We start from the raw sequence: 24930 nt of genomic DNA on the forward strand, positions 1-24930 counted from the left end.
AGAGGGCCGGCACTAAAAACTATTGCTGTAGTTGTAAAATGTCATTAGATCAAAAACAATATTTCCAGGACTGTAAAGGGGTCTGCTGAGGTTATAAAAAAAGTTATCTGTTAAGATAAGACTTTATTGATCCACACTTGAGGGGAATTTCACCGTGCTTTAATACGGCAGATTAGGAAAAAACAAAAAAAAAAAAAAACATGAGATTGAAAGTTGAATTCTTGACCTCGGACTCATTAGCTGCTCTGGAGCTTTTGATTGTGACACATGATCTTCATCAGCTGATTAAAATCTCTACTAGTCTCCAGAATATCAGTGAGGTTCAACAAAGGCAAACTCTGCCTGCTGAAGAAGATTGTGTGTTACATTCGAGAGCTCCAGAAAAACCACTAAAGGGATTGTTTGTCTAATAAATGGTAAAATGTTGCACAGTAATGTAATAATGTAGTAATAATAATAATAATCAATTAAGTGGCTCTTCTTATGCTGATTAAATGTTCTGTCTGTGGCACATTTGCACAATTTTTCTCTTTTAATATTTGAATCAAAGTTTTGTGTAATTTAAAAAAAAAAAATCTGCTGAAGCAACTCTGTCATAATTTTATATATATTATTAATATTATACATCTATACAATGTAAATATATTAGTATGAGTATCAGTATGATGTATGATCTTCTTTGCCTTTAGGAAAATGTTCCTGTACGTCCTCGGTCCAGTGGCTCTCTGGTTTCTCTACCGCTGGTACAAGGAGAGCAAACGAGTGTCCAACAAGGGAGATAAATACGTCTACATCACCGGCTGTGACTCTGGGTTTGGTAATCTCCTGGCGAGGCACATGGACCAGCTGGGCTTCTGTGTGATCGCAGCTTGTTACACAGAGAAAGGTGAAGACGAGTTGAAGAAGAACTGCTCTGACAGACTGGCGACGGTTCACCTGGACGTCACCGACTCTGAAAGTGTCGGCAAAGCAGCAGCACTCATCAAGACTCTGGTTGGAGAGAAGGGTGAGAGGCTTGGCTTCATCTATAGGAGATCACATTACACTGTTAACAATGTCTCTTATGTGTGAAACATAATGTATTTTATATAAAACACTCTGACTTTAAAGGAATAGTTTAGCAATTTAAAATACATTTATTTGCTTTCAACAAACTTAGCTTTAGAAGATTGATTCCACTCTCTACTCCTGTTAACCTGTTTGACCTGTTGCCCTCAGGGAGGCGCTACAGGTGCATTAGGACTAAAACTAATAGATTCAAAAACAGCTTCTTCCCAAAAGCAATAACCACCCTGAACTCTCACATGCACTGATTTCATAGTCCAACCACCCCAACCCCCGGACTCTCTTCAGTCACTATTACTATTATACACTGTTTACAAACCTTACCTACTGTGCAATATTCCATACCATAATGTACTATACCCAGTTTAGCTTAGCTTAACACAAAGACTGGAAACCGGGGGAAACTGCTAGCCTGACTCTGTCCAAATGCAACAAAATCCATCTACCAGCACCTCTTAAACTCACTGATTAACGTGGTATATCTTAAAAATGACAATATGTGCACAAAACACTTTATCTACTGGGCACAGTGACTTCCTGGTGTGTCTTGTTGTGATTTTTCAACCAGCGAAGACCTCAGGAATTCAGAAATCAGGTGAAATAGTTGTTTTGTTTTTTTCACACAAAGTTGTTTCAGTGTCCTACTGGATCCACATTCTTCACATATATTTCATCATCTTCATGTATCAGAAATTGTCTCCTCAAATTACGTATATAATGAAACTTTGTTGGTTTGTTCTGTACATTCAACATCTATAGTCCGTCTGTCTGTGGCTTTTCCTGAGGGTTTCTTAAATTTTCCCCCCTTTTTCAAAGGTTTTTTTGTGGGAGTTTTTCCTCACTGCAGATTTTAAAGCCCCATGAGGAGGCTGTATGTATAAAATTTGACTTGACTATAATGTTAATTGGAGCTCTTTAGAGGTGCTGGAAGGCAGATTTTGTTACCTCCAGTCAGAGCCAGGTTATCTGTTTCCCTCGTTTCTAGTTTTTATGCTTTAAGCTAAAGAGTGACCTGCGAGAAAGAAAAAGAAACTGTATTATGATTTATATTATGATCTATCTATCTATAATAATCTCATCTCCTTGAGTCCATTATCTCGTGTTTCTCCAGGCCTTTGGGCGGTTGTGAACAACGCCGGAGTCTCGGTGCCGTCCGGTCCAACCGACTGGCTCACTATAGACGATTACAAGGCCATGCTGTCTGTCAACTTGTGCGGCGTCATCGACGTGACATTGAGCGTCCTCCCTCTCATCAAGAAGTCCAGAGGCAGAGTGGTGAACGTCGCCAGCGTGTTTGGGCGAATCAGCCCGTTTGGGGGACCTTACTGCGTGTCCAAGTTCGGCGTGGAGTCCTTCAACGACAGCCTGCGGTGAGTGGAGATGTAACTTGTTCATGCTGTACAGATATTGTTGTTCTCACGAGTGTGGTCTTGACTTACAGCGAACCCCCTCCTCCTCCTCCTCCTCCTCCTCCTCCTCCCTCTTTGTGTTCCAGATTAAACATGGGTCCATTTGGAATAAAGGTGGCGTGCATTGAGCCAGGCTTCTTCAAGACCAATGTGACTGATACAGGGATTATGAAAAGTTCCCTGAAAAAGCTCTGGGACAGACTGCCTCAGGATGTGAAGGACGAGTATGGACACGGTTTCTTGGGGGCATGTGAGTGACTGCACCTTTTTATTAATAAATGATAATACACATTATCGCTTTATATTTTATTCATAAGTCACACATCTGTTTTCACTTAAAGCTTTGCTATGAATCTCTCCACTGTTCAGTATTTGGAGGTTGCATTTCAACCAGGAGGTTTATTTGTTTATCTATTCATCGATTTGTTTGCTATTAGAGGAAAAAATGCTTCACAGATTTATTATTTTATTTATTATTTATTTATTATAGCTTGAATTATTGTTGTAAGTTCCCAGGTAGAATGCAGAGGAGACAAATTGCTGCATTCAGATTCAAATTAATACCCAAAACCAACTGTGTCTCTTCCTAATAGACTTTATTTATATAACACTTTGAGAGACAAGGTTGAAAAGTGTGTGAAGTGATAAAACAGGAAAAAGAAATTAACCAAAAAACAGTCAAATAGAAAATAATCTCAGCAATTCCCAATAGAATATATAGACTTTATCAAAGCTAAGAGAGTAAAATGATAGAACAGTTACATGTAAAAGTGGTTTTTAAAAGAGATGTAAAACAGGGAATTAAAGAGGCTCGTTAGAGCTGTAAAAGTAATCAGATGAAGCAGACAGGATATCGATTTATTTTCCTGTTGTCTGTGACTGTTTATTTTATTTATATAATCTTTTTCATGCATGTTGAATTGTGTGTCTAGCTGTAGAGCTTCCTGACCAGCTTAGTGTTTAATTGTGATTCATTATTTGATTTTACCAACTAAAACCATGTCTGTATTTTATCTATAATTGTTGCCAAACCACAAAACTCTTTCCAAGACGTTATTAGGAGCTAATTAGGAAGTAAAATCCTAATTATCCTGTTTCATAAACCACATCTGTGTTCCTCTTCCCTTTCAGCTCTGGACATGTTGGACGCGAGGTTCAAGCTGCTGACGGACGGGAACCTGATGAAAGTGGTCGGCTGTATGGAGCACGCCATCTCCGCCGTTCACCCTCGCACTCGCTACTCTCCAGGATGGGACGCGAAGTTCTTATGGTTGCCTCTGTCGTACATGCCCACCTGCATCATGGACAGAGTTCTCCGTAAAAGCAGCCCCAAAATACCTACACTGAAGTTCAAATAAGTTACTGGAGGAAAGAATAATGGGTATAATTTGAAGATCAATTTTTGTGTATTTTATTATAAATGCAATAAAATGTTAAATACTGACCGCAACATAAACATTTATGTATTGTGAACCATGTTGGCCTCTTCATTTTTAGTGTTTTCGAATGCCATATTGATTATAAGATCTAAGGTAGCGGCCTTTGCTTCTTAAGTCACATGATATTGATGTCAAACTTGTAAATCTTTTGTTCTCCGTGGACTTTGGCTCCTCTGTTTCTGTTTAAACCAGAATATTTTAGAACCAGACGGCCTTTCCTCTGAATAACCTTTTGGGGCTGTTGTGTTTTTCAGAGTGGCTTTAAGGTAAAAGGTCGGGGGAATGTAGCTATCAAAACCAGGGGTCACGTCATCTGGTGTTGTCTGTTACACAATATCGTGTTAGTGAAACATTTAGCCTCCGCTGTTTTATCGACAGCACGATGGACCTTGACACTGCAGACACACTGAGGCATCAGACACTAACACGACTGCACCTGAAGCTTCCACTGTTGACTGAGAGGGAAACTGTAGACATGGTATGTTTGCATTATTAATATTTATAGTAGTAGTAGTAGTATCGTTATTACACATTTTGCATATTTTGATACGTGTTAATTGGCTTTGCTCATTAGGAGAACAGTAGCTTTATTGTTTTTGTTTATTTGATATAAAATTTAGGAACTAATTTAACTATTTAGTTTTTTTTTGCACAAACCAGCTCAATCTGATGCCACTGTGTTTGCATTAAGAGATTGGATCACTAAAAACACAACAAATTAAAAGTCCTCCTTCCCATCTCTTGTGGTGTCTGCTGCTGAGACCCAGTACAATGGAGGTGAACTGGGTTTTATTTGTGGATTGCAAAATATAACCAGGAAATGTCCAGTTTTTAAATGATTTGAGCGCCACAAACATTCAGTTCATCTCTTGTGCGTTAATATAGTACAGTGGTGGAAGTATTCAGATATTTCACTTAAGGGAAAGTCACTATAACTTCTGCATTCACAGTTAAAGTACAGAAATATTGTTAGGAAATGTATGAAATGTATTCATTATGCAGGGGAATTGGCCATATGATCATTATTACGTACAGTATTATCATACATTATATTCTGGGATTAATGTTACTGATTCATGTGTACATTTTACTGTTGGTTGAGGTGGAGCTATTTTAACTACTGTTGTGTCATCTAATAAACTATTAGATAACAAATATTTTCAGAGCTGATCATGTTTTGTCTGTAAAATTATAATGTGAAAAGTGACTTTCTACCACAGCTGTCATCCCTCAGTAATGTTGGTGTAGTAGTAGAAGTCTAAAGAACTATAAGATGTAATAAGGTACCTCAAACTGAAGTGCAGTGTTTGAATACATGTAATTAGTTAAAGATATGAAAGTGCATGAATGTCACATTTCTCTCATATAACAACCAAGATTGTTTTATTTACACTCACTTCCTCTTTTTGTTACATAATTGGGTTATGATTTGTGTTAAAGGGGCTCTGTTATAGGAATATATGTAAAAAAAAAAAAAAAAATACAAACCCTGCTTTTAGTTAAAATAATGTATTCATGTTTAAAGTGTAGGTGTGTTATTGCCATGGTCAGATTAACCCACTAGGGGGCCCTGGAGACAACAGGCCTTCAGGTTTAAAGGACTAGTGTGTGGGATTTAGTGGCTTCTAACAGTAGAGTTGTAGAAACTCTCAAAAAGGGCTTCTTCTAGAGTAACAAAAACTCAATTATTCTTATTTTCGGGTGATTATACATTAATGACAACCAACCTATGAACATTATATCCCATTTCTGCCAATAGATGCTCCTAAATGTTACACACTGCACCTTTAGATGCATTTTGATCATGTGATGGGGTGTTTAAGTTAAAATAGGACATTACGGTGCTCTTTAATGCTCTTTACATTTCAGTTTATGGTCTGTGTTAATGGTGCATATCCACAAGTTAACCAGCAGACACATAATGTGTATGGGGTCTTCAGGGGCTTCTTTTTAGCCTAAGTTACTTCTGCTAATTCCAAATAAGGATAAAGTTTCATGAGGATGGACCGTGCAGCACAAACCTGAAAGTAAAGGGTAATTCAGTGTTAATCTTCCATACTTGGGTGAGTGTAATCTTAGAAATAATCTCAAATCTTTCCACTCAGGTGTCAACTGACAGTCTGACGTCATATTTATTAGAGGTGAGTTGATTTCTCTTTGTTTGCATAAATATTCTCATCTGTTTTTATCGTTTTTATTTAACCCTTTAAAGAGAAAGTGTGGAATATTCAGAATATAAGAGCCATTAAAAATGTTTCCTTTCAGGATTTACAGACAGTCTAACCTGTGGATTGTGTTTGTTTTAGGCCATCCTGTCCCACCTGGCCTTAACCTGTGCTTTACTTCTGGCCGCTCTCGCTTCCATCCGCTGGCACATCAGGGATTCCTACAAAGTCCATGGCTTCAACCGGAAGCATGTGTTCATCACAGGCTGTGACAGCGGCTTTGGGAATCTGCTGGCCAGACAGCTGGATGGAAAAGGTTTCCACATCATAGCTGCATGTCTGACAGAGAGAGGTGCAGCAGATTTGGCAGCAGCGGCCTCCCCCAGACTGAAGACCCTCCTGCTGAATGTTACAGACAGCTCGAGCATCAGGAGGGCGATGGAGTTTGTGAGCAAAGAGGTCGGACAGCAGGGTGAGCCGGGCGGACGGCAGGGGGTACACACAGATAGGGTGCCAGTCAGAGTGAGGCACTGGAAGAGATAAAGGCAACCTGGACCATCCCATCATCAACTCATCATCCTCCTACTGATGTGTTTAACACACAGAGGAGGGTGAATATACTTACCTCATAGGCTGCATTTTTTAACACAGTAAAGCTTCTTTAAACATAAATCTGAGCTACAGGTTGATAAAAAAAAAAGTAGATCCAGATTATAGTGTCAAAGTTTTAGAAGCTGTTCAGACTCATATTTTATTGGATTGGATGTGTTGGGTTGAGTAGTGGACATAGCTACATACTAATCTCCAGTGTTGAGACCAATTACTTCACACTGGAGGAAGTTAAACTACTTGTTTAATCACTAAGGTTCACTACTCCCCAACACTGCTAATCTTCACAGTGCTGTATGATATTCTGTAGTACATGTTTGTTGTGCTGTGTCAGTACAACAAAATGAAGGAATAAGAAGGAATGAAAAAAAGCCATATAAGATTACAATTAAAAATGTGTCAGAAAGATTATATGAAAATTAGAGTTGATCATTTATTCTTTGATGATTAATTAATCATTTTTGTCATTTTACAAATAACAATGCCAAATATTCTCTGGTTCAAGCCTCTCCAATGTGAGGTCTGGATGCTTTTACGCTGTCATGTGATTCATTCCACTCGAAATAATTGGCAGATTAATCAATAATGAAAATAATTATTAGTTGCAGGCCTAATGTAAATAAAAAAGACACAAAAACAACTACATATGCAACTGAGTTTACAGCAGGAGTCAGGCTCCACTTAATGTGTTAAATAGTGCGCAAAGATAACAGAAATTAGAGATTAGTGCAGTGTGATCAGTGGAGTGTGCAGAAGTATATTTAGGTACAATGTACAACTGTTAAAACTAAGTGAGTTAAGAAGTTTAAAACAATCGTGGCTCTTTCCTCTGCAGGTCTATGGGGTCTGGTGAACAATGCTGGCAGGTCCACACCCATTGGCCCCCCAGAATGGATGCAGGTGGAGGATTTCTCAAAGGTTTTGGATGTGAATCTGATAGGAGTCATTGATGTGACCCTCCAGTTTCTCCCACTGGTGAAAAAGGCCCAGGGCAGGGTGGTAAATGTGGCCAGTATTCTGGGCAGACTGTCTCTCACTGGTGGAGGATACTGCCTGTCTAAATTTGGAGTGGAAGCCTTCTCCGACTCCCTCCGGTAGTGGGAACACAACAGATCACACATGCTCTTTAAATTAGGACATACGAGTTATTGAAAACAGTAGAGACAGTAAAAACAAATTCACAAGTACAGAGGTTAGCGCCAATGTTACTGCTGTCATCAGGCTAAAGTTGATGTTTTTTTACTAAAAAGCCAATAACTGATGGAATAAAACTCAGTGTTTAAAGTGCTGAGAAGTCAGTTAACATTTCTTTGGTCTTAGACATGTTAAGTCAGTAGTGGGAGAAGTCCTTCCATGATTTACTTAAGTAAAGGTACTGATACAACAATATAAAAATACTCACTGTTACAGGTAAGTCCAGCAGTCAAATTCCTGTTTATTAAAACTACAAAAGAATCAAAAGTAAAAGTACTTGTTGTGCAGAAAGATTGATGATTATTTTTATGTGTGACATTGTTAGATTGTTGGTACTGATACATTGTACTGTTGTACTGTTGTTGTTGCTGCTCCAGCTAGTTTTAATAACTTTATAAGGTAGTTTAGGCCAGTGGTTCCCAATGTAAGGTTTGGACCCTTCCTAAGGGTTGCAATGCAAATCTTGGGGGATTGAAGTTGTGTGTTAATGAGAGAAGTAAAAAAAATATGTTTTTGTGGTTTTTTAAATACTGGATAATTTTACCTCTTCTGGCCTTGAACGGTTATTTAAATTAAACTATTTGAGTCAAATTTGTCAAATTTGTAATAGAATAAATGTTTTTAGATACTTCCTATCGCTGCATTCAGTTGCAAAAGGCTGACAATTGGAATAATTTAAAAACTTTTTAGACATTAACATGACCTAAAACTACTTTGTAAGGGAAATCCAAACAGAAGAATTAAACATTTTTAATAAGAATGATAAGATGACTTTTTAGTTGCATTAAAATAAACAAAATGATCTCCTTCTGCTGCTTAGGAGGGGCATACAACAGTTTGGCGTCAAAGTGAGCATCATTGAGCCTGGTTTCTTCAAGACAGCTGTTACCCAGCGGGATCTTATTGAAGCTGACCTGCGGAGGCTGTGGAGCCGCCTCCCTCAAGATGTCAAAGACTCCTATGGACCTACATACTTCGAGGACTGTGAGTGGAAGTACAGTTAATAAATCATCTGTGGCGTCAAATTAATATTCTAAAATGACTTCTCCTTTGTTTGCCCCCCCCCGTCAGATGTGAAAGCTCAGGACTTCTCTTTGGGCATCTTGTGCAGTCCAGATATCTCTAAGGTGACCAAGTGTATGGAGCATGCACTGACGGCTCGACTCCCACGCACACGTTACAGTGCAGGCTGGGATGCCAAGCTGTTGTGGATTCCCCTGTCCTACCTCCCTTCATTTGTGTCAGACTTTGTTGTCAGCCTGCTTCTTCCTTCACCTAGACAGACACATCAAGCAGCCAGCTAAAACCCAATGTGAACCACTGACAGATATTTCTGTATGCTTGAATGAAATATATTGTGACAAAAAAGGTAAAATAAGTGTCAAGACTGTGTTACAAAATAGGAAATTTATTCATTCATGTCTCAGCAGCAGCGATTTAAACCATATGGGCATGTTTGTGGATGATCACAGATAAAAGTTTTATTTGTCCTCATTATGATACAAAATAAATCATTCTGTAAAAGTAAGAATTTATTCACTGTGTTTATAAAACGACTGCCTACAACTGCATCCTCAGCTCACGTGTTGCTCTCCAAGATCAACTACAGAAATTCATTTTCCGTGTTAACAAACACGTTCAAGTATTGTTCCAAACTATTTTGGCCACTGTTCCAATATCATTTACTTAAAAAAAAAAAAAAAGATCATTTTGATTCAAAGTCATAAAGTCAGGGAACATAAAGTAGAAATTAGTTTGATTAGGTACAATAAGTATGCTTCATGCACATTTTAAACATCTGTTTATACTGGAGCATAATGTCTTTGAAAAACGAATGGCATAAGTTAAAATCCAATTATTCTTGCTTTTATTTAGTTCCCCGCCCTGAAATGAGGTATATAAACCTGAAAGATGAATAAATACATCTTCAGTTTCGTTCAGTGGCAAAAAAAAATATCATTCCTCAACACGTTTCTCTAATAGCCTTCGATCATATAAGTACTGTACATTCAGAATGCAGCTCACTTTTCTTTTTTACGTGTGTTATTGTGTTTATGTGAAATTATTCATAGGATCTATTTCAAAGATATTTTTTCTGACAAAATCTTCCTGTTCAAATTTACAAATATACAACTTATTTATTAACATTTCTATCAGCAGCTTCAGTGCAAAGATATACATATTGTACATCAGAATAAAGAAAACATTAACACAAGAATTGGCATAAGAAATGTCAGAAGGCATAGTCACAGAAGACCTTTTTCTTCATTCTATAGAAATGTATTTCTCTTTCCTAAAACAATTTGTTTTGTACACAGGCTGCATAAAAAAATAAATTCTGTGCAAAGTGTGTTTCTTTTTTCTTTTTTTTCCCGTCCGCGAGAGAGGGGTTATACGTCGCTGTCCTCTTTCACAAGGTTGGCTGTGTCTTTGAAAGTGTCCTCGGTTGGCGAAAAGGTGCTCGGACGATCCCTCTTCGGAGGTTTGGCGGGGGGCACAAACGGAGAGGGCTCAGGGGCAGAAGAAGAGTCCCCGCTGCTTCCAACAGGCTTTTCATCCTTCATCTGTGAAACACCGCGGAGGGTTAAACACGCCAAAAGAACAACTGGACTTTCTGTTTCTGTAACTGGTGTCTTAGAAATGTTACCTCGGAATATGAAGGGTTTTCAAATGTGGCGCTTGGCTTTAATTTTCGCTTGAAAAGGCTCCACTTTGACTCCTGCAAACACAACACAAAACAGAGAGAAGGTATCACACTTAAGGGGGGGTTCCCAGAAACGTGGAATATTTTAATTTCACTATAATTTAGTAGACTAGAAGAATCACTATTCTGTTCACAGGTTTCACACTCTTCATTCATCTGACAGTCTACAGTATAGATAGTTATAGAGACTACATCTTATCAAATATGGTCCACAGCCTGATGTGTAATACTGGTTTAGCTTACATAGCGTTAGACATACTGTATACAGCAAACACACCTGCACAGGTTTGGTGCTGACAGACGATGTGTTCACAACGCCCACGCTCTGATCTCCGTGATACGCCGGGTTCACAAAGTTGTTCTCCAGCTGTTCACCGCTCACATTAACAGTCACCTGTTGGAGAAGTGGGTTGTCGGGTCAGTTTCATCAGCCTTGACAACTGAGTTGATTGGCTGCCTGATTTAATTGAAATGATCTGCACAAAAAAATACCAATTCTACTTTTATTCTACATGGACATTACGGTGTTCTGACCACAAACGGTATGCCCAAAGGACCTTAAGAAGCTGCCATGTGGAATAAAAGAAGAAAAAAATGTCTCTCCTGGTCAGCAAACATCAACACTTTATGTTAAATCCATAGATAATGTCTCTGTCACTACTGTTTAACTTATATCTTGATTCTGAAAACAAACTTAACAGCAGTCCATTTATTCACTATATTTCAAATAAAATTCCTCTTTGAATAGATTAAATACATATACAGTATGTGATTGCAGAAAAAAAAGAAAAATTTGAAAATAAGGTCCATTTAGTTGTATATTGTAATTTATATCAGGTTTTATAAAGAGGTTATAATGTAAAACTACATAAGATAACTATCTGCTGGAAGAAAACCACTGAACCCTGAACAATATGTGGTTTGTTTGTTTCTTTAGAACATGAACGTCATGCTACTCATGACACAAACAACATTGTTATATTGGTATGACATAAAAATAAAATTCATTAAATGATTTATGTTTACCTGCGTGGCATGAATGACAGCAGGATCGCTGGACGCTCCAGGAGCAGTGGCGTATAACGGGTTCTCAAATGTGATTGGCTGCCTCCCACCTTCCATGGCAAAGTTATCATCCTGTGGGGACATTATATTAATAAGATTGCTTTTTACGTTCATTAAAAGACACATCATTAGTTGATTCTCGACTGCTGCTGACACGAGTCAATAAATACCACACAGAGCACTTTGTTTGTGAGTCAAACATGCTGACAGTACACTTAAAATATTAACTAATAAAGACTCACCATCTGCATGGCTGTGTCAATGAATGACACTCCAATGTGTGATGGTCCGAGATCGACATTATCACCCGAGCGAAACGTCACCCCATTCCCCGTGTCACCAGACTTCACCAGGCTGCTGAGGCTGAACGAAAAACAAAACACTCCTGTTTGAACTGTGATCCGAAGTTTCTGCGCGCAGCAACTTCGGTACGCAGACGCAGAGAGCAAAGATACCTGGGTAATTTGGGCATGGAGGGGATGAAAGATCCTGTCCGTTTGTAGTTGAGGAAAACCCCAACAGCCAAAGCTCCAGTGATCAGGATGATAATGACGGCCAGGAGAACAGCCACAGCTAAAGACAAAGCAGACAATATTTAGTTGAATACATATTGGACACTTTCACAACACAACATTCCTACTGTGATAACATTTTGTTGACTAGTCCATTACTGCTCATGTCCTTTGGATGACCCGTTCAGTTTGCTGAACCATTAGAAAAGTTAAACAGTGATCAATTGAAGTATTACTTGGCTATGTATTAAGGAAATGTGTTTTTTTGGCCCGTCAACATCTTCAGCAACTGCTGAGCCAAACTGTTCCCTCAGCTTGTTGGTTTGAGTAGCTTTTAGGTAGATAAGTGAGAAGGGTGACTTCATCACATTTGGCCTTGATCTGCCCCAGTGAAGCCGGGATCATGACTGTTACTGTACGGTAACTCCCACATGTCAAGCAATGCATCTGAGAAGGACTACCGCAGGTTTTGGTTGGTAGAATTTGTTGAGTCGAGAAAAAGTGCCAGAAACTGACTAAACTGTAAACTAAAATAAATAAGTAAAAGGTTAGATAATGGGTAAATTACAGTACCTGTTCCTGCCGGAGCGCCCCTTGACTTTCCCATCTCACAATAGCTGCCCACATAACCATATGGACATCTGTGGAAAGGTCATGTTAAACATCATTTTCTTTTCTCTTAGGAAACACGTTGAAGTGTATTTTAAAAAGGTGGAATACCAGAAACATCAGGCATTACTGGTTATGACTGGACAGAACCAACCAATAACTGGTGTAAATGGCACCTATAACTAAACTCACTTGCACTTGGGCAGACCGCCTTCATCAGTGTAGCAGGTTCCACCATTCATGCATCTACATGCAAGGGGCATTGGAACAGGTGCCTCAATGGCTGCAGGAGCAAAAGCCAGGCATACACAGAATCAACAACAACAACAACAAAAACAACAAAACAATATCACACCACAAAAACCGCACAGGAGCAGCCAGGCACATATGAAGGAGGGAATTTTAATGAATGCAAAATGAGATGCAACACAAGTGTGCAGGCAGCAGATGCACTCTGGCTGCTGTTTACCTGCGTCACATTCATTGGAGTCAAACTCCACCGGAGTGGAGCCTTGTGGGCAGGCACAGGTGTATCCACTAGGCCGGAGGAGACAGAGGTGGCTGCACACGTTCTTACAAGGGTTGGGTACTGAAGAGGAAGGGGCCAGAGAGAATAACACTGTTAAATATTGTTCAATGGCAAGTTGATAAAGACATAATAATTACAGTTGATTTACACAATTAAATTCTGACTAAAACTGAGAACTGCTTCCTAACATGTTTCACAAGCGTTTTGGCAACAAAAAAAGCCACTACAATAATCCAACATCAGTTTATGTGATACCTCAAACATGACATACAATAGTAAAACATTTTCTATCTTATTCTGAACAACTGATTGACGAGTTCTGACCTGACTGGTTGTGTCGGTGCTCCTGGTAAATGCGGACTTGAGTCAGCCAGGGGTTGATGGTCAGGACTTTGACTTTGTTTCCTTTCCCGAACTTGTTAGTCCTCCACACTTCACCTTTCTCCTTTGTTGTCCAGTATACGTGCCCCTCAAACACATCCAGACTGTAGGGATGTCCAATGTCTGAAACAGAAAAAAACACAATACTTTAAACGCACATTCTTCTCTTTAAGGTGAATCACCTCCACTGTTGGATAAAATACTTGATATATGATCAGTGCTGCTCATAAAACTACATATTTGTCTCTATTTCTGCAGACCGGCTGCTCTACATCTCAGCGTTCTGACCTCCTGATATGACGATCTTCCTGTCTGTGCCATCAGGCTTCATGGACTCAATGATGTTTTCTTTGGAGTCACACCAGTAGATCCTGTTTCCATTCAGATAGTCCAGAGCCAGCCCAGTAGGCCAGCCCAGGTCCTCCTCATTCACCAGCACCTCTCTGTGCTGACCGTCCATCCACGCTGATTCTATTCTGGGTTTCCTGCCCCAGTCGGTCCAGTACATCATCCTGTCAACACAGAAATAATCAACAGTTCTTCATACAATAAAAAGCAATAAAGGAGGCAAATGATTTGTTGAAATTGTTTTTACAGTAAAGCCTCATACCCGAGAGACGGATTGACAACAATAGCAGCGGGCTGGTCCAGGTCTGTGTGGATCAACCACTTCCTGTACCGCCCATCTAGTTTGGCCACTTCAATTCGATTGGTGCCTGAATCTGTCCAGTAAATGTGCCTGTAAAAGGTGATAAATACATACTGAGCAACTGAATGCTAATTCAGAGCAACTTCTGCAGTGGTTAAGTCATAGTCTTGGTGAATTACCCGCCAACCCAGTCCAAAGCGATGCCATCAGGATTAGCGATGTATCTGAGGTTCAGATCGACCTCTTTCACTGGATTGTTGCCATGATCGTTAAATGTGGTCATGTAGGCGCGTTTGATGGAGCCAAACTCAGATCCCCGACCCAGAATCGTCCAGTACACAATACCTACGGCACATCAGGGGATCAATGTTGTCAAAACTTAAGAGATCTTGTTGGGTTAATATTCATTTACAGTAGTAAATCTTACTGAGTCCTTGTCCCTCTGGATCCCACAGGTAGTCTAAGGCTTGGATGTGCTCAGCGTTGTCCACATAGTCTGAATACTGCTCAGAGGACAGGTTGAAACGACGGATGCGAACGTTGTCTGGCAGCAGAAGCACCGGTGGGTTTCCTATACAGAAGGAATGCTATTAGCAACATCAATGCACAGTTTGGCTTCACTCGCTAATAAAAGGGAACATTTGTAAAGAATTTTATTCTCTGTGTGAAAGCCAAGCTCTTACCCTGGGCAGCACACTCCGTCCCATGTGGCTCACCGAAAGAGAGAAAACCTTCAGCGCAAAAACACTCGTAGCTGCCTTTTGTGTTCTTGCACTCCTGAGGACACGTTCCATACACCTCACACTCGTTCACATCTGTTTCCAAAATCACAACAAAAAAAGAGAATTGAGTTGAATGTAGAAAAATACTTCTGTGTCAGTATTAAAGTGGATCGAGCATGTGACAGACTAATTGATGTGTCGTTTACCTTCACATGTGTGTCTTTCTGTGGCTCTGGGCTTGTAGCCGGGCCTGCACGAACAGAGTAAGCCCCCCTCCGTCAGGTCGGTACAGTTGTGTTCACAGATGTTGTCACTGCACGCGTGTCCACTGCCATGGTCTGAGAGGAGCAAATACAAAAACACAGTGAATATCAGACCAGACACTCATGGAGGTAACTGTATGGTACTTAGAGTATGTTTTCTTATAGTTTTATTCTTGCATTTATTCTTCCACACAATCAGGTGTAGGCAAGTGGAAGTCACAGTGGAATTCACAGTGGAACCAAGTGGCTAAATAAATGAACTAAATAAACTTCTTTCCAGGCATAAAAGAATACTGAACTCACATTCCTGCATTTTTATTTAGTCTAACTTAATAATAATAATTAATTATAGTATCTCGTCTCAAAAATTAACATATATATATATATTTCCACCTACAACAGTACTGGAAACCAGTTATGATTTAATTTATTTGAAGTTTACCTTGGCCATGCTGACAGGCTATGCAGTAACAACTATTTTTAATAAATTTTACTAATGTACTCACGGCAGCCGAGCTCATCTGACTGGTCTCCACAGTCATCGTAATCATCACAGGCGTACTGTAGAGGGATGCACTGTCCGTTACTGCATTTGTACTCATCATCTGTACAGGGTCCATGAGTGGGGCTTTGGCCTAGATGGGGAGAAACACATCAACTCAAGAGATGCTCTAGATGCATGTAGTTATGTTTAAAGATAAAAGGTAGAACATGAGATAAATGATACCATCAGCTACAAACTATCATACTCACAGTTTTCCTGTCTCTCATCAGAGCCGTCACCGCAGTCATCCACAGAGTTACACAGCTCGTGGCTGTAGATGCAGCGGTTGTTGTCACAGCGGAAACGAAATGGAGTCTCACACTGGATTTCCACTATGGAAAATGTAGAAAGTTCAGCAGATAAAAAAATTAACACATTCATCTTATAATTAGGGTTCATTTTTATGTTATTCTGGGCACGAATCTAATAAGCTTTGGTTTTGTGTGTGCCGGACTTACAGCAGAGGTGAAGCTCCTCGTCTGAATTATCTCCACAGTCATTGTCTCCGTCACATTTCCAATGAGGCTGGACGCAGACGTGGTTCTTGCACTCAAACAAGAAGGGGGGGCAGTATGTACCGTTGGGAAAGCGGGTCGCTGAAAGTCAGAACCGTTCTGTCAAACTCAAGTTTGTAACCAAACTCTCAATCCTCATGAGGCAGAGACCAGAGGGCTATATTCACTTATGTTACATTTTCTTTTTCGTGATGGAGAAAATAATAACACCAAAGAATGCACAGGGGAAACCATTCAGTGCGGGACACTTACGACAAGACGTCTCATCTGTATAATCCAGACAGTCAGGGTTCCCATCGCATTTGAAGCGTTCAGCAATACAGTGTCCACTGCCGCACTGGAAGTAACCGGGGTGACAAGTCCGCAACTCTGCAACACAGACAAACCGGCACAAGATGAAGCATTAAAGTATACTCATTATTATTTGTTATTTTACTATTAATTAATGATTCCCACCCAACCCTGTCTTCTGTTGTTCTCTGTTACCCATCCTTAGAAAAACAATGTTGTGTGTCTCTTATCTGTAATTGTCAACAAATGTCCCAAGCACCTCAATAAAAACCCCAAATCCCTAAATATCTTTATTACTACATGGGAAATACTCTTTTATTTCATGTATCTCTTCTAGAGTTACTTCTGGATATGCGATGGCAAGTGAGACTTGAACTTCTACAACAGTGATCTGTCCGGCATTCTTTGTAGCAGAGTGAATAAACTCTTTTTGAATAGATGACTATTGGTGGTCCTGTCCGTCTATGCTATGCTTCAAAATGTGAAGTTTTATTGCCTCTTTGTTTAGTGCAGCCCTCCGTTACTCACAAACAGCCAGCCAACAAAGAGCCTCCACTTACCACAGTCCCTTTCATCCGAGTTGTCCTCACAGTCGTTGTCATGGTCACAGACCCAACGGTCAGGAATGCAGCGAAGATTTTCACAGCGAAACTCGCTCTCTGTGCACGCGCGTGGAGCTGCGGGAAAACATGCAACAGAAATGAAAGCGTGTGGAATCAAGAAAATGTAGAATTTGTTTTGGTTTTTATTACATTTCCATTACACAGACACAGTAATCAGAGGTCTATCAACAGCTCTGGTGTGCTCGGTCAACTTTGACACATTTCTCAAACCTGTCTATTATTATTGTTTTCCTCCATATTATGACATTAAACACCCGACACCCTCGCTAACACAAGTATGTGCTGCCGTTACTCTGCAGTGAGCTCATGAGTTCACTGGAGACGAACTCTCCTGGCATCAGCGGCGCAGCAACATGATTTAACCCCAGTCACCGTTTCTCTGTTGAGAGGCTACATTATCACTATTAACTGGCATGTTCTCAGACATGTTTAAATTCTCCAGGGCAAAGGGTGACAGACTCCTTCACTCCCTCTTTCTGACACACTGAGGACAACCTGTTTCTCTGGCAGCTGATAAGGCTACCTCTCTCAGCACTCCGCTGTCGGCAGAAGTGTTGAGCCTCTCACTAAACTTCCATGCTGTCTGATAAAACGATAGCGGGACTATTCTTTGCCATCAACATTCATTTTTCATTTGGACAATTCACAGGAGCTAAAATCCCACAGTAAACCTACTTAATAGACACTTAGATGATATCAGAAACAATGTACCCAGCTTTTCACTGCTCACACTCTCGTCAGTGCTCGAACCGAACCCTCAACTGAATGACGTAACTTTATCAGTGACAGTGAACAGCACTCACTGCAGCTGCGCTCATCAGAGTTGTCCCCGCAGTCGTCGTCCCCGTCACACCTCCATCTCAGCGGGATGCAGCGGTGGTTGTCACAGCGGAAGTCTCCGTTAGGATCACAGGTCAGTTCATCTGGGAAAGGAGCAGGTACATGAAACTGGTCGTCATTTTAAACCATTACGCTCAACTAAATATCTTTTCTACTTTCTCTGCAATAATGCTCTTTTTTGTGATATTTTTTTTCAATGTAAGCACCTTAAAGTTCGCTGGACTTATTGCGTGTGAAACTGATTGAATATTTCAAAGAGTAAATGTAGTTAAAGCATACAAAATAATTACCTAGTTTAAATCTGTTAGATGCACTCGTTGAGTCTTTTAGGCAGCATGAATCTGTGCTATTTACGCAAGTCAAACTTTATTTATACAGTACATTTCATACCCAGGAAAAAAGACAAGGTAGGTAGAAAAGGACAAATACTTAAACATAAACAACATTTAGATGTTCTGGAAACAAGAAGTGGAAGGAGGCTGGATCAAAAAACTAATGCAAATACAAACTAATGCAATTGAACAAAACCGCCCTGCAGTAAATCCTAGCTCGAAGAAGATTATAATGTTTACTTAAGTGTTTTATAGCAGTGTTAATTCAACCTTATAGTCATTTTCAAAGCTATAGTTGTTTCTGGTGTTATACTGACTGAACCAGGTTTCTATTTATTTAGTCTACCCTCATTGCTTAGAAATGCTGTGAACAAAATATTCACCTCTCAGTATATCACAATACGTGTCAACAACACCACAAACTACAGCCTCCAAAATAACCATGAAGTTGAATCGACACCTCTCTAAAACAGTTCATATTGCGCATTACAATCAGATCCACAGATTTAACAGCTCTCCTTCAGTGTCTTGACACCAACACTGTCAACTTTGAATGACAGTGATGACTGGAAACTCTCACTGCTGAAAGTGTTTGCTACATGCAGCAGTCAGAGATGAGGAGAGATCAGTTAATAATTCTGTTAATAAGAACAACAGAATGTATGACTGGACATTTTTATCATTTAAGTAATGATGAAACTGTCAGTTTGAAATGAACGGCATCTTGTTTTTTTAATTAAATTGCAATAGTTGTAGAGGGAGGGGAGCTGCATGCTTAGGACAGATGAGTGACCTCTATCCATGCCAGTATGTGTCTGTAGAGGATAAGGCTGCAGGAGATGAGAAGCACAGACGGGAGAGGAGTGGAGGAGAGCTAGTCTGAGCCGTCTCTACCACACAGTGCTGGGGGTCAAAGATAGCGCAGTGTTAGCTAGTCCTGCCCTCCTAGCCCTCCACCTGGCCCATCTGCTACATTCTTACAGGAAGATTAGCACGGATCTCCCGTCCTGCGCGGGCATGGCACTAATGGAGAGAGGGCCTCCGATAAGAGACGGGAGGGCCGCAGCAAGTGTGTTTGGATCGTAGCAAAGTACAAAGAGACTTGTGTGAACCCTGCCCCCACGCAAGGACAGAGCAACAACACGCACACACACACACATTTGAAGACCCATACCACCGGACAGCTCATAAATCTGTGGTGCTCTCAGGGAGAGGTAAATGGCGGGGGAGGGTGAGTGGTGAGACCCTCTCCATCAGCACCTCCCACTACCTCACTGTGTAATGTTCCACTGGGGCTGAGGTGTTGGCTAATTGCCCTTCACTCACTCCTCAAAAACACAATCTTTTTTTTTTTTTAATCCTTTTGAAATCTTTTTTAATCTTTTTGAGATCTCTGGAATCATCTTACTATCAAAAAATGAATGGGACGTTATCAGCCATATTCGATCCTAACAACAAACGGTGGTCGCAGACTCACCGCAGCCCTGCTCATCACTGTTGTCTCTGCAGTCGTTGTGGCCGTTGCAAACAGACCACAGTGGCACGCAGCGGTAGTTGGTCTGACAGTCAAACTCTGTGTGGTTGTCACATCGATATGCTGGTCCCACTGTAAAGAAAACACCACTGTTGTTAACTTTTAAACATCAAAATTACATATTTATTAGTATAAGCAGTCAGACTTTAAGGTCTTGATGTAATGTTTGAAAACTTGTCTTCGTTCAAATCAAAGGTTCTACTCTCCTTCGTGTCATTGTACAATTAAAGAAGGACCCCAGCAGAGTAAAGAAAAAAGGGAAAGAAACAATGTATTACTTACTGCACTCCTCTAACGGTTCATCAGAGTTGTCACCGCAGTCATCATCAACGTCACATTTCCAGCTCTGGGGGATGCAGCGTCCATTGCGGCACTTGAACTGACCCGGGCGGCAGGTCCTGGCGGAGCAGTGAGTAGGGTCCTCGTCAGACTGATCACCACAGTCATCTTCACCGTCGCACTGCCATGACTCAGGGATACACCGCTTATTTGCACACTGCCACTGGTGGTTTTCACACTGGTGTGTAGCTAGAGGGAGGAAAAGTCAATCAGTGGATTGGAACAAGTTTTTAACATGAGAAACAGAGACATGTTAAAAAAAATGCACAAACAAACTGAAGTGAAAGAACTAAAAGTGAGCCTCAATTATTGAAAAGACTCAAAATAAAAGAACACAACCCACCACATAGCACAGGGTCTTCATCTGAGCCATCATGGCAGTCCTGGTTGCTGTTGCACAGGAAGTGCGGACTGGTGCAGTTTCCGTCATTGCACTGAAACTGGCCGAGCCTGCAGTAGCGAGCCGGGCAGGTGGAAGGTTCGTCTGAACCGTCTCTACAGTCCCTCTGACCATCACACTTCCACCAGATAGGAATACATCTGTTGAAGCATGGGTAGGGCCAGAAGTGATCAGTGTGTTTAGCCAGAGCTTTAGACTATGTGTTGACAAATGCAGAGCACAAAAAGTCAATAAATCCTTACTACACTAATTTCACATTACTTTTTTTACACACATATATAATTGTATAAAAGAAGATCTGTATCCTCTACTGACCACATCGCTGCACTGTGTGTGCACATATTAAAGTACAAACAGCAGGGGGTGCTGTTCTTCCTTTGCAAAGAGAGCAACCAGAGATTTACTGTAAATTTCTGTGTTTTGAAATAAGAGATTAAGAATCAAGTGAACAGCCTACGTTAATACTGCCTACTGAATAAAAACACACAAAGTAAAGCCAAGGATGAAAGTAGCACAAGGGTTTTTTTGATAGAGAGGTGATTATAAGAATCTGGTCTCACTTTTGGATTTGATATTAACTAAACACCTGGTATGAGATAACAACTACCAACCATCCTTACAGTGGTCTAATTTGTTTATGGTAGTACCACTTATGTATCACAGTTTAACAATAATATACTGATGTTTAAAATGATCTACACCACCTAAAAAGACCCCAAGGCATTCCACAAGAAGAAATCTTAACAAACCGTTCATTGTTAGCACATCTGTACTGGGTGCTGGTGCACATGGGAAGGCATCGGGTCACACCTCCTATTTGGACAGTCAGGAAATGGTCGGGGCACTCACAGGTGTGTTCCCGCCCCCCATGACGGATCAGGCACAGGTGAGAACAGCCTCCATTGTTCACCGCACAGGGATTGTTTGCTGTTAGAGGAAGAGCCACACGTTGGTCAAACAAAGGACAGGTATTGTTCAGCTTGTGGTCAGCACCTGTTTCCTAAATCAACTTAAACAAAACAAGATTCTGAGATTTTAACTCACCAAAAGGCTGTCGGTAAGGATGACATACATGGATGTCAAAAGGTCTGTGAGTGGTGTTAACCAGGACCTGCCGATCCGAGCCATCGTATTTGTTGCCTTTCTCCACAGAGCGCGTGTTCCAGTCGGTCCAGTACACAGTGTCTTCGAACACAGTCAAGGCAAACGGGTGAGGCAAATCTCCATCATACACCGCGTGTCTGTGTTGACCATCCAAGTCCGAGTATCTAACAAAGAGAAAAAGAAAGTTAGAAGTCTCACCACATTTACTGTAACACATTGTGATCACTTTCCTGACAAATTATACTTACTCGATGTAGCTGAGATGAGCATCAGACCAGTAGAGTTTGTCATTAGTGTAGTCAATTGTGATCCCGTTGGGCCACTCTATCTTTGTGGTGATGATTGCTGCTTTGTTGGTTCCATCCATTCCAACACGACCTATAAAGGCCTTTTCTCCCCAGTCTGTCCAGTACACAAATCTAACAGGGAGAAAGATTACTTTAGATCACAATATCTACATATATCTGAAGAAAAGAGAATCTATACTTCTGAACAAAAAAACATTTTCACTCAGTATGAGGAAGAGCCAGATTGATGTTGATGACACAGGTCCATAATTGTTTAATAATTTCCTGGAAACAACTTTGTGTTCTGGTACCAACTGATACATTTCCAGACAATTTATTCAAATTAACCGCTTACGTAACATAGAGAGTCTTTTAGTCAGTGCACAGCAGGTCAACTGAATATGCAAAATTTGTCTGCAGGCATTCAACAGTTTCCAATAATAGATGACAAATGATGATGATACATTAATATATCCTTGGGTATAAACTGAGCTCGTAAATTTAAACTGACTAAAAACAGCCTCAAAACTTCTTTCTATTCTGTCTCTATTTTCCTTATAATTAATACTGTATTACATCCTTCTTTCAGGAAGGTTACTGGGAAATTACAGACCCATAGAATAAAGCAGTACCAACAAAATTCAACTACACTAAAAGTGAATTAACTAAGAAACATATGGATAATAATTCTGCCTATGAAACCATTTATTAGCCCAGCCGATATATCGATCAGACTCTATCTCTATCTGACTCACCCATATTTGGGATGTAACACAATGGCTCTGGGGTTTTCAAAGCAGTAGGTGTTATTGGCATCAACGCAGTGTTCAGCCAGTTTCTTCACAAATCGACCATCCAGTTCAGACACTTTGAGACAATCCAAGAAGCTGTCCACCCAGTAGAGTTTCCTGGCTATCCAGTCAACTGCAAGGCCCTCCCCATGCAGAACTCCATTGACCACCACCTCTCTGTTACTGCCATCAAAGGACATCCTCTCAATCAGTCTGCGGCTCACATCAATCCAATAAAGGCGCTTGTCGACACGATCAAAGTCCATGGCAACCACGCTCGTCAGACCCTGCAGGATCAGAGAGTAGGCCTGCCCGTCTGTTGACAGGTTCCTAAGGTAATAACGGTTGCTGAAGATGAGGTAGGGGGAGATGTTGCTGTTTTGACGGCAGCTGCGGCCATCAGGCTCTCGGAGGAATCCCGGCGCACACTTACACATGTAGGAGCCGACGGTGTTCTCACAGACCTGGCTGCACACGCTCGGTGTCTCTGCACACTCGTTGATATCGTCACACGTTTTACTGTCAGACATGAGGCGGTAGCCGGGACGACAGGTGCAGATAAAGCTGGTGGGTGTGTCGGTGCAATTGTGATCACAGTGATGAATGGATGGGTCTGTGCATTCATTGACACCTACAGTCAAATGAGCAAAATATCAACATTATTAAAGTCATCAGCAAAGATTTTGTATCCTGTCAGATTTATTCATGGAAAAAGAAACCAAAGATGAATCATTTGGGGGGGGGGGTTATTTAGCATTTACATTTAATAATATTTCAGAAAGCACAAATATTCTATAATTTGGTTGTTGTCCAAATTGTAATCCAACCATTTCTGGATGACATTGAATCTGTGGTTGTATTCTCTGTCTTTTCCCACACTGCACTTCTTTGACATCTCCCCTAGAGGGAGCATGCACCAGCTAGAGAAACCAAACAGCAGACAAAACACTGAAAGAAACTGAGAGGTTAAGAGGATATTACTAACACAACACAACTATTCTGAAAATCTCACTCACCACATCCCTTCTCGTCGCTGTTGTCAGAGCAGTCATCGTTCCTGTCGCACACCTGGCTCAGGGGGATGCAGTGTCCATTGTCACATTTAAACTCCCCAGGGGGGCAGGTGGGTACCGGTGTGTGGCACATGTGCTCCAGCTCATCAGACTCGTCCCCACAGTCGTTGTCGCCATCGCAGACAAAGTCATGGGACACACAGCGACCGTTCTGGCAGGTGAACTGGTGTTGCTGGCACGCCTGGTAGGTGCAGCCCTGCTCATCACTGCTGTCCCCGCAGTCATTACGTCGATCACACCTGATTTTAGAAGACAGGCCGCAAAATATGAACTCTGAACAGATTGATTACAGATGTAGTTCATGATATTTTAAAGGAGGTAATTGTTCTAACCTGTAGGAGCTGCGTATGCAGAGGCCATTGCTACAGGTGAACTCATTGATGCCACAGGATCTGCGTGTGCAGTTCTGATGTTCATCTAAAGCATCTGCACAGTCTGCATCTCCATCACACAACCAGTCACGTGGGATACACTTCCGCTGAGGTGGTTGGTTGTTCACACAGGTGAACTCTGCACTTGAACATGTGCGATTGGCTGGAAAAAACAACAAAATCAGGCAGGGGGATTTACTAGAAGTTAAATAACGATGGCGACAACTCAGTTTCAACCTGCATTTTTGGAAATACAAATATTCCAGACTGTATTTCAAAACACACAGCCGTGACTTCAAATTCTTTATCCATCTAAGTTGATTGATTCACATTGTTTGAAGTGAGTCTCCTACAGAGGCTCAGGCAGTGCTGAAGTCTTTAGCTTCAGGCATCTTATTGTCAGAGCACACATTGGAGAGACATAAGTGTCTTGATCCACCCTGAGCCAGGAAGCCAGAGAAAGGAGACATGCACAAAGTAACGAGTGAGGCAGGAGAAATCAGGAATGTCAGCTCCTTGGAATGGAGACCTTCTACAGGAGACTTAGATGCCGGGCACTGACTGCCAGTGT

The 24930-nt window shown here is 40.9% G+C and overlaps 4 protein-coding genes across 4 annotated transcripts in view; 2 read left to right on the forward strand and 2 right to left on the reverse strand.

Moving 5' to 3' along the window:
* Positions 1–597, reverse strand: part of abcb11a (ATP-binding cassette, sub-family B (MDR/TAP), member 11a) — a 10991-nt gene extending 10394 nt beyond the window's left edge. Inside the window, exons 1-2 of the mRNA XM_035677006.1 lie at positions 590–597; positions 469–529 (exon numbers count right to left, since the gene is read on the reverse strand). Of these exons, the coding sequence (XP_035532899.1) occupies positions 469–529; positions 590–597 (69 nt within the window). The remainder of the gene's footprint in view (positions 1–468; positions 530–589) is intronic.
* A 96-nt stretch (positions 598–693) lies between these two features.
* LOC118339401 (retinol dehydrogenase 7-like) lies at positions 694–3832 on the forward strand. Its single transcript, XM_035677007.1, has 4 exons — positions 694–1006; positions 2177–2435; positions 2561–2724; positions 3606–3832. Exons 1-4 carry the CDS (start codon positions 694–696, stop codon positions 3830–3832), a joined length of 963 nt encoding a protein of 320 aa, XP_035532900.1.
* On the forward strand, positions 3833–9584 carry LOC118339046 (retinol dehydrogenase 7-like). Its single transcript, XM_035676568.1, has 6 exons — positions 3833–4391; positions 6019–6054; positions 6220–6550; positions 7523–7781; positions 8702–8865; positions 8953–9584. Exons 1-6 carry the CDS (start codon positions 4296–4298, stop codon positions 9183–9185), a joined length of 1119 nt encoding a protein of 372 aa, XP_035532461.1. The 5' UTR covers positions 3833–4295; the 3' UTR covers positions 9186–9584.
* The window catches only part of lrp2a (low density lipoprotein receptor-related protein 2a), a gene marked incomplete at its 5' end in the record, with an annotated part of 45522 nt that continues 29865 nt past the window's right edge, over positions 9274–24930 (reverse strand). Inside the window, 31 exon segments of the mRNA XM_035676567.1 lie at positions 9274–10445; positions 10529–10600; positions 10863–10979; positions 11612–11722; positions 11893–12013; positions 12106–12223; positions 12736–12803; positions 12964–13054; positions 13241–13360; positions 13625–13804; positions 13970–14193; positions 14292–14420; positions 14510–14675; positions 14758–14901; positions 15014–15145; positions 15259–15390; positions 15822–15950; positions 16069–16191; positions 16318–16455; positions 16627–16743; positions 17226–17342; positions 18092–18211; positions 19938–20066; positions 20277–20522; positions 20677–20873; positions 21483–21660; positions 21778–22001; positions 22086–22256; positions 22880–23546; positions 23932–24227; positions 24321–24522. Of these exon segments, the coding sequence (XP_035532460.1) occupies positions 10272–10445; positions 10529–10600; positions 10863–10979; positions 11612–11722; positions 11893–12013; positions 12106–12223; positions 12736–12803; positions 12964–13054; positions 13241–13360; positions 13625–13804; positions 13970–14193; positions 14292–14420; positions 14510–14675; positions 14758–14901; positions 15014–15145; positions 15259–15390; positions 15822–15950; positions 16069–16191; positions 16318–16455; positions 16627–16743; positions 17226–17342; positions 18092–18211; positions 19938–20066; positions 20277–20522; positions 20677–20873; positions 21483–21660; positions 21778–22001; positions 22086–22256; positions 22880–23546; positions 23932–24227; positions 24321–24522 (5153 nt within the window). The 3' untranslated portion in view covers positions 9274–10271.

Source organism: Morone saxatilis, unplaced genomic scaffold (assembly GCF_004916995.1).
Source record: "Morone saxatilis isolate NCDOM2014 unplaced genomic scaffold, NCSU_SB_2.0 Contig5, whole genome shotgun sequence".
Classification (NCBI taxonomy): domain Eukaryota; kingdom Metazoa; phylum Chordata; class Actinopteri; family Moronidae; genus Morone; species Morone saxatilis.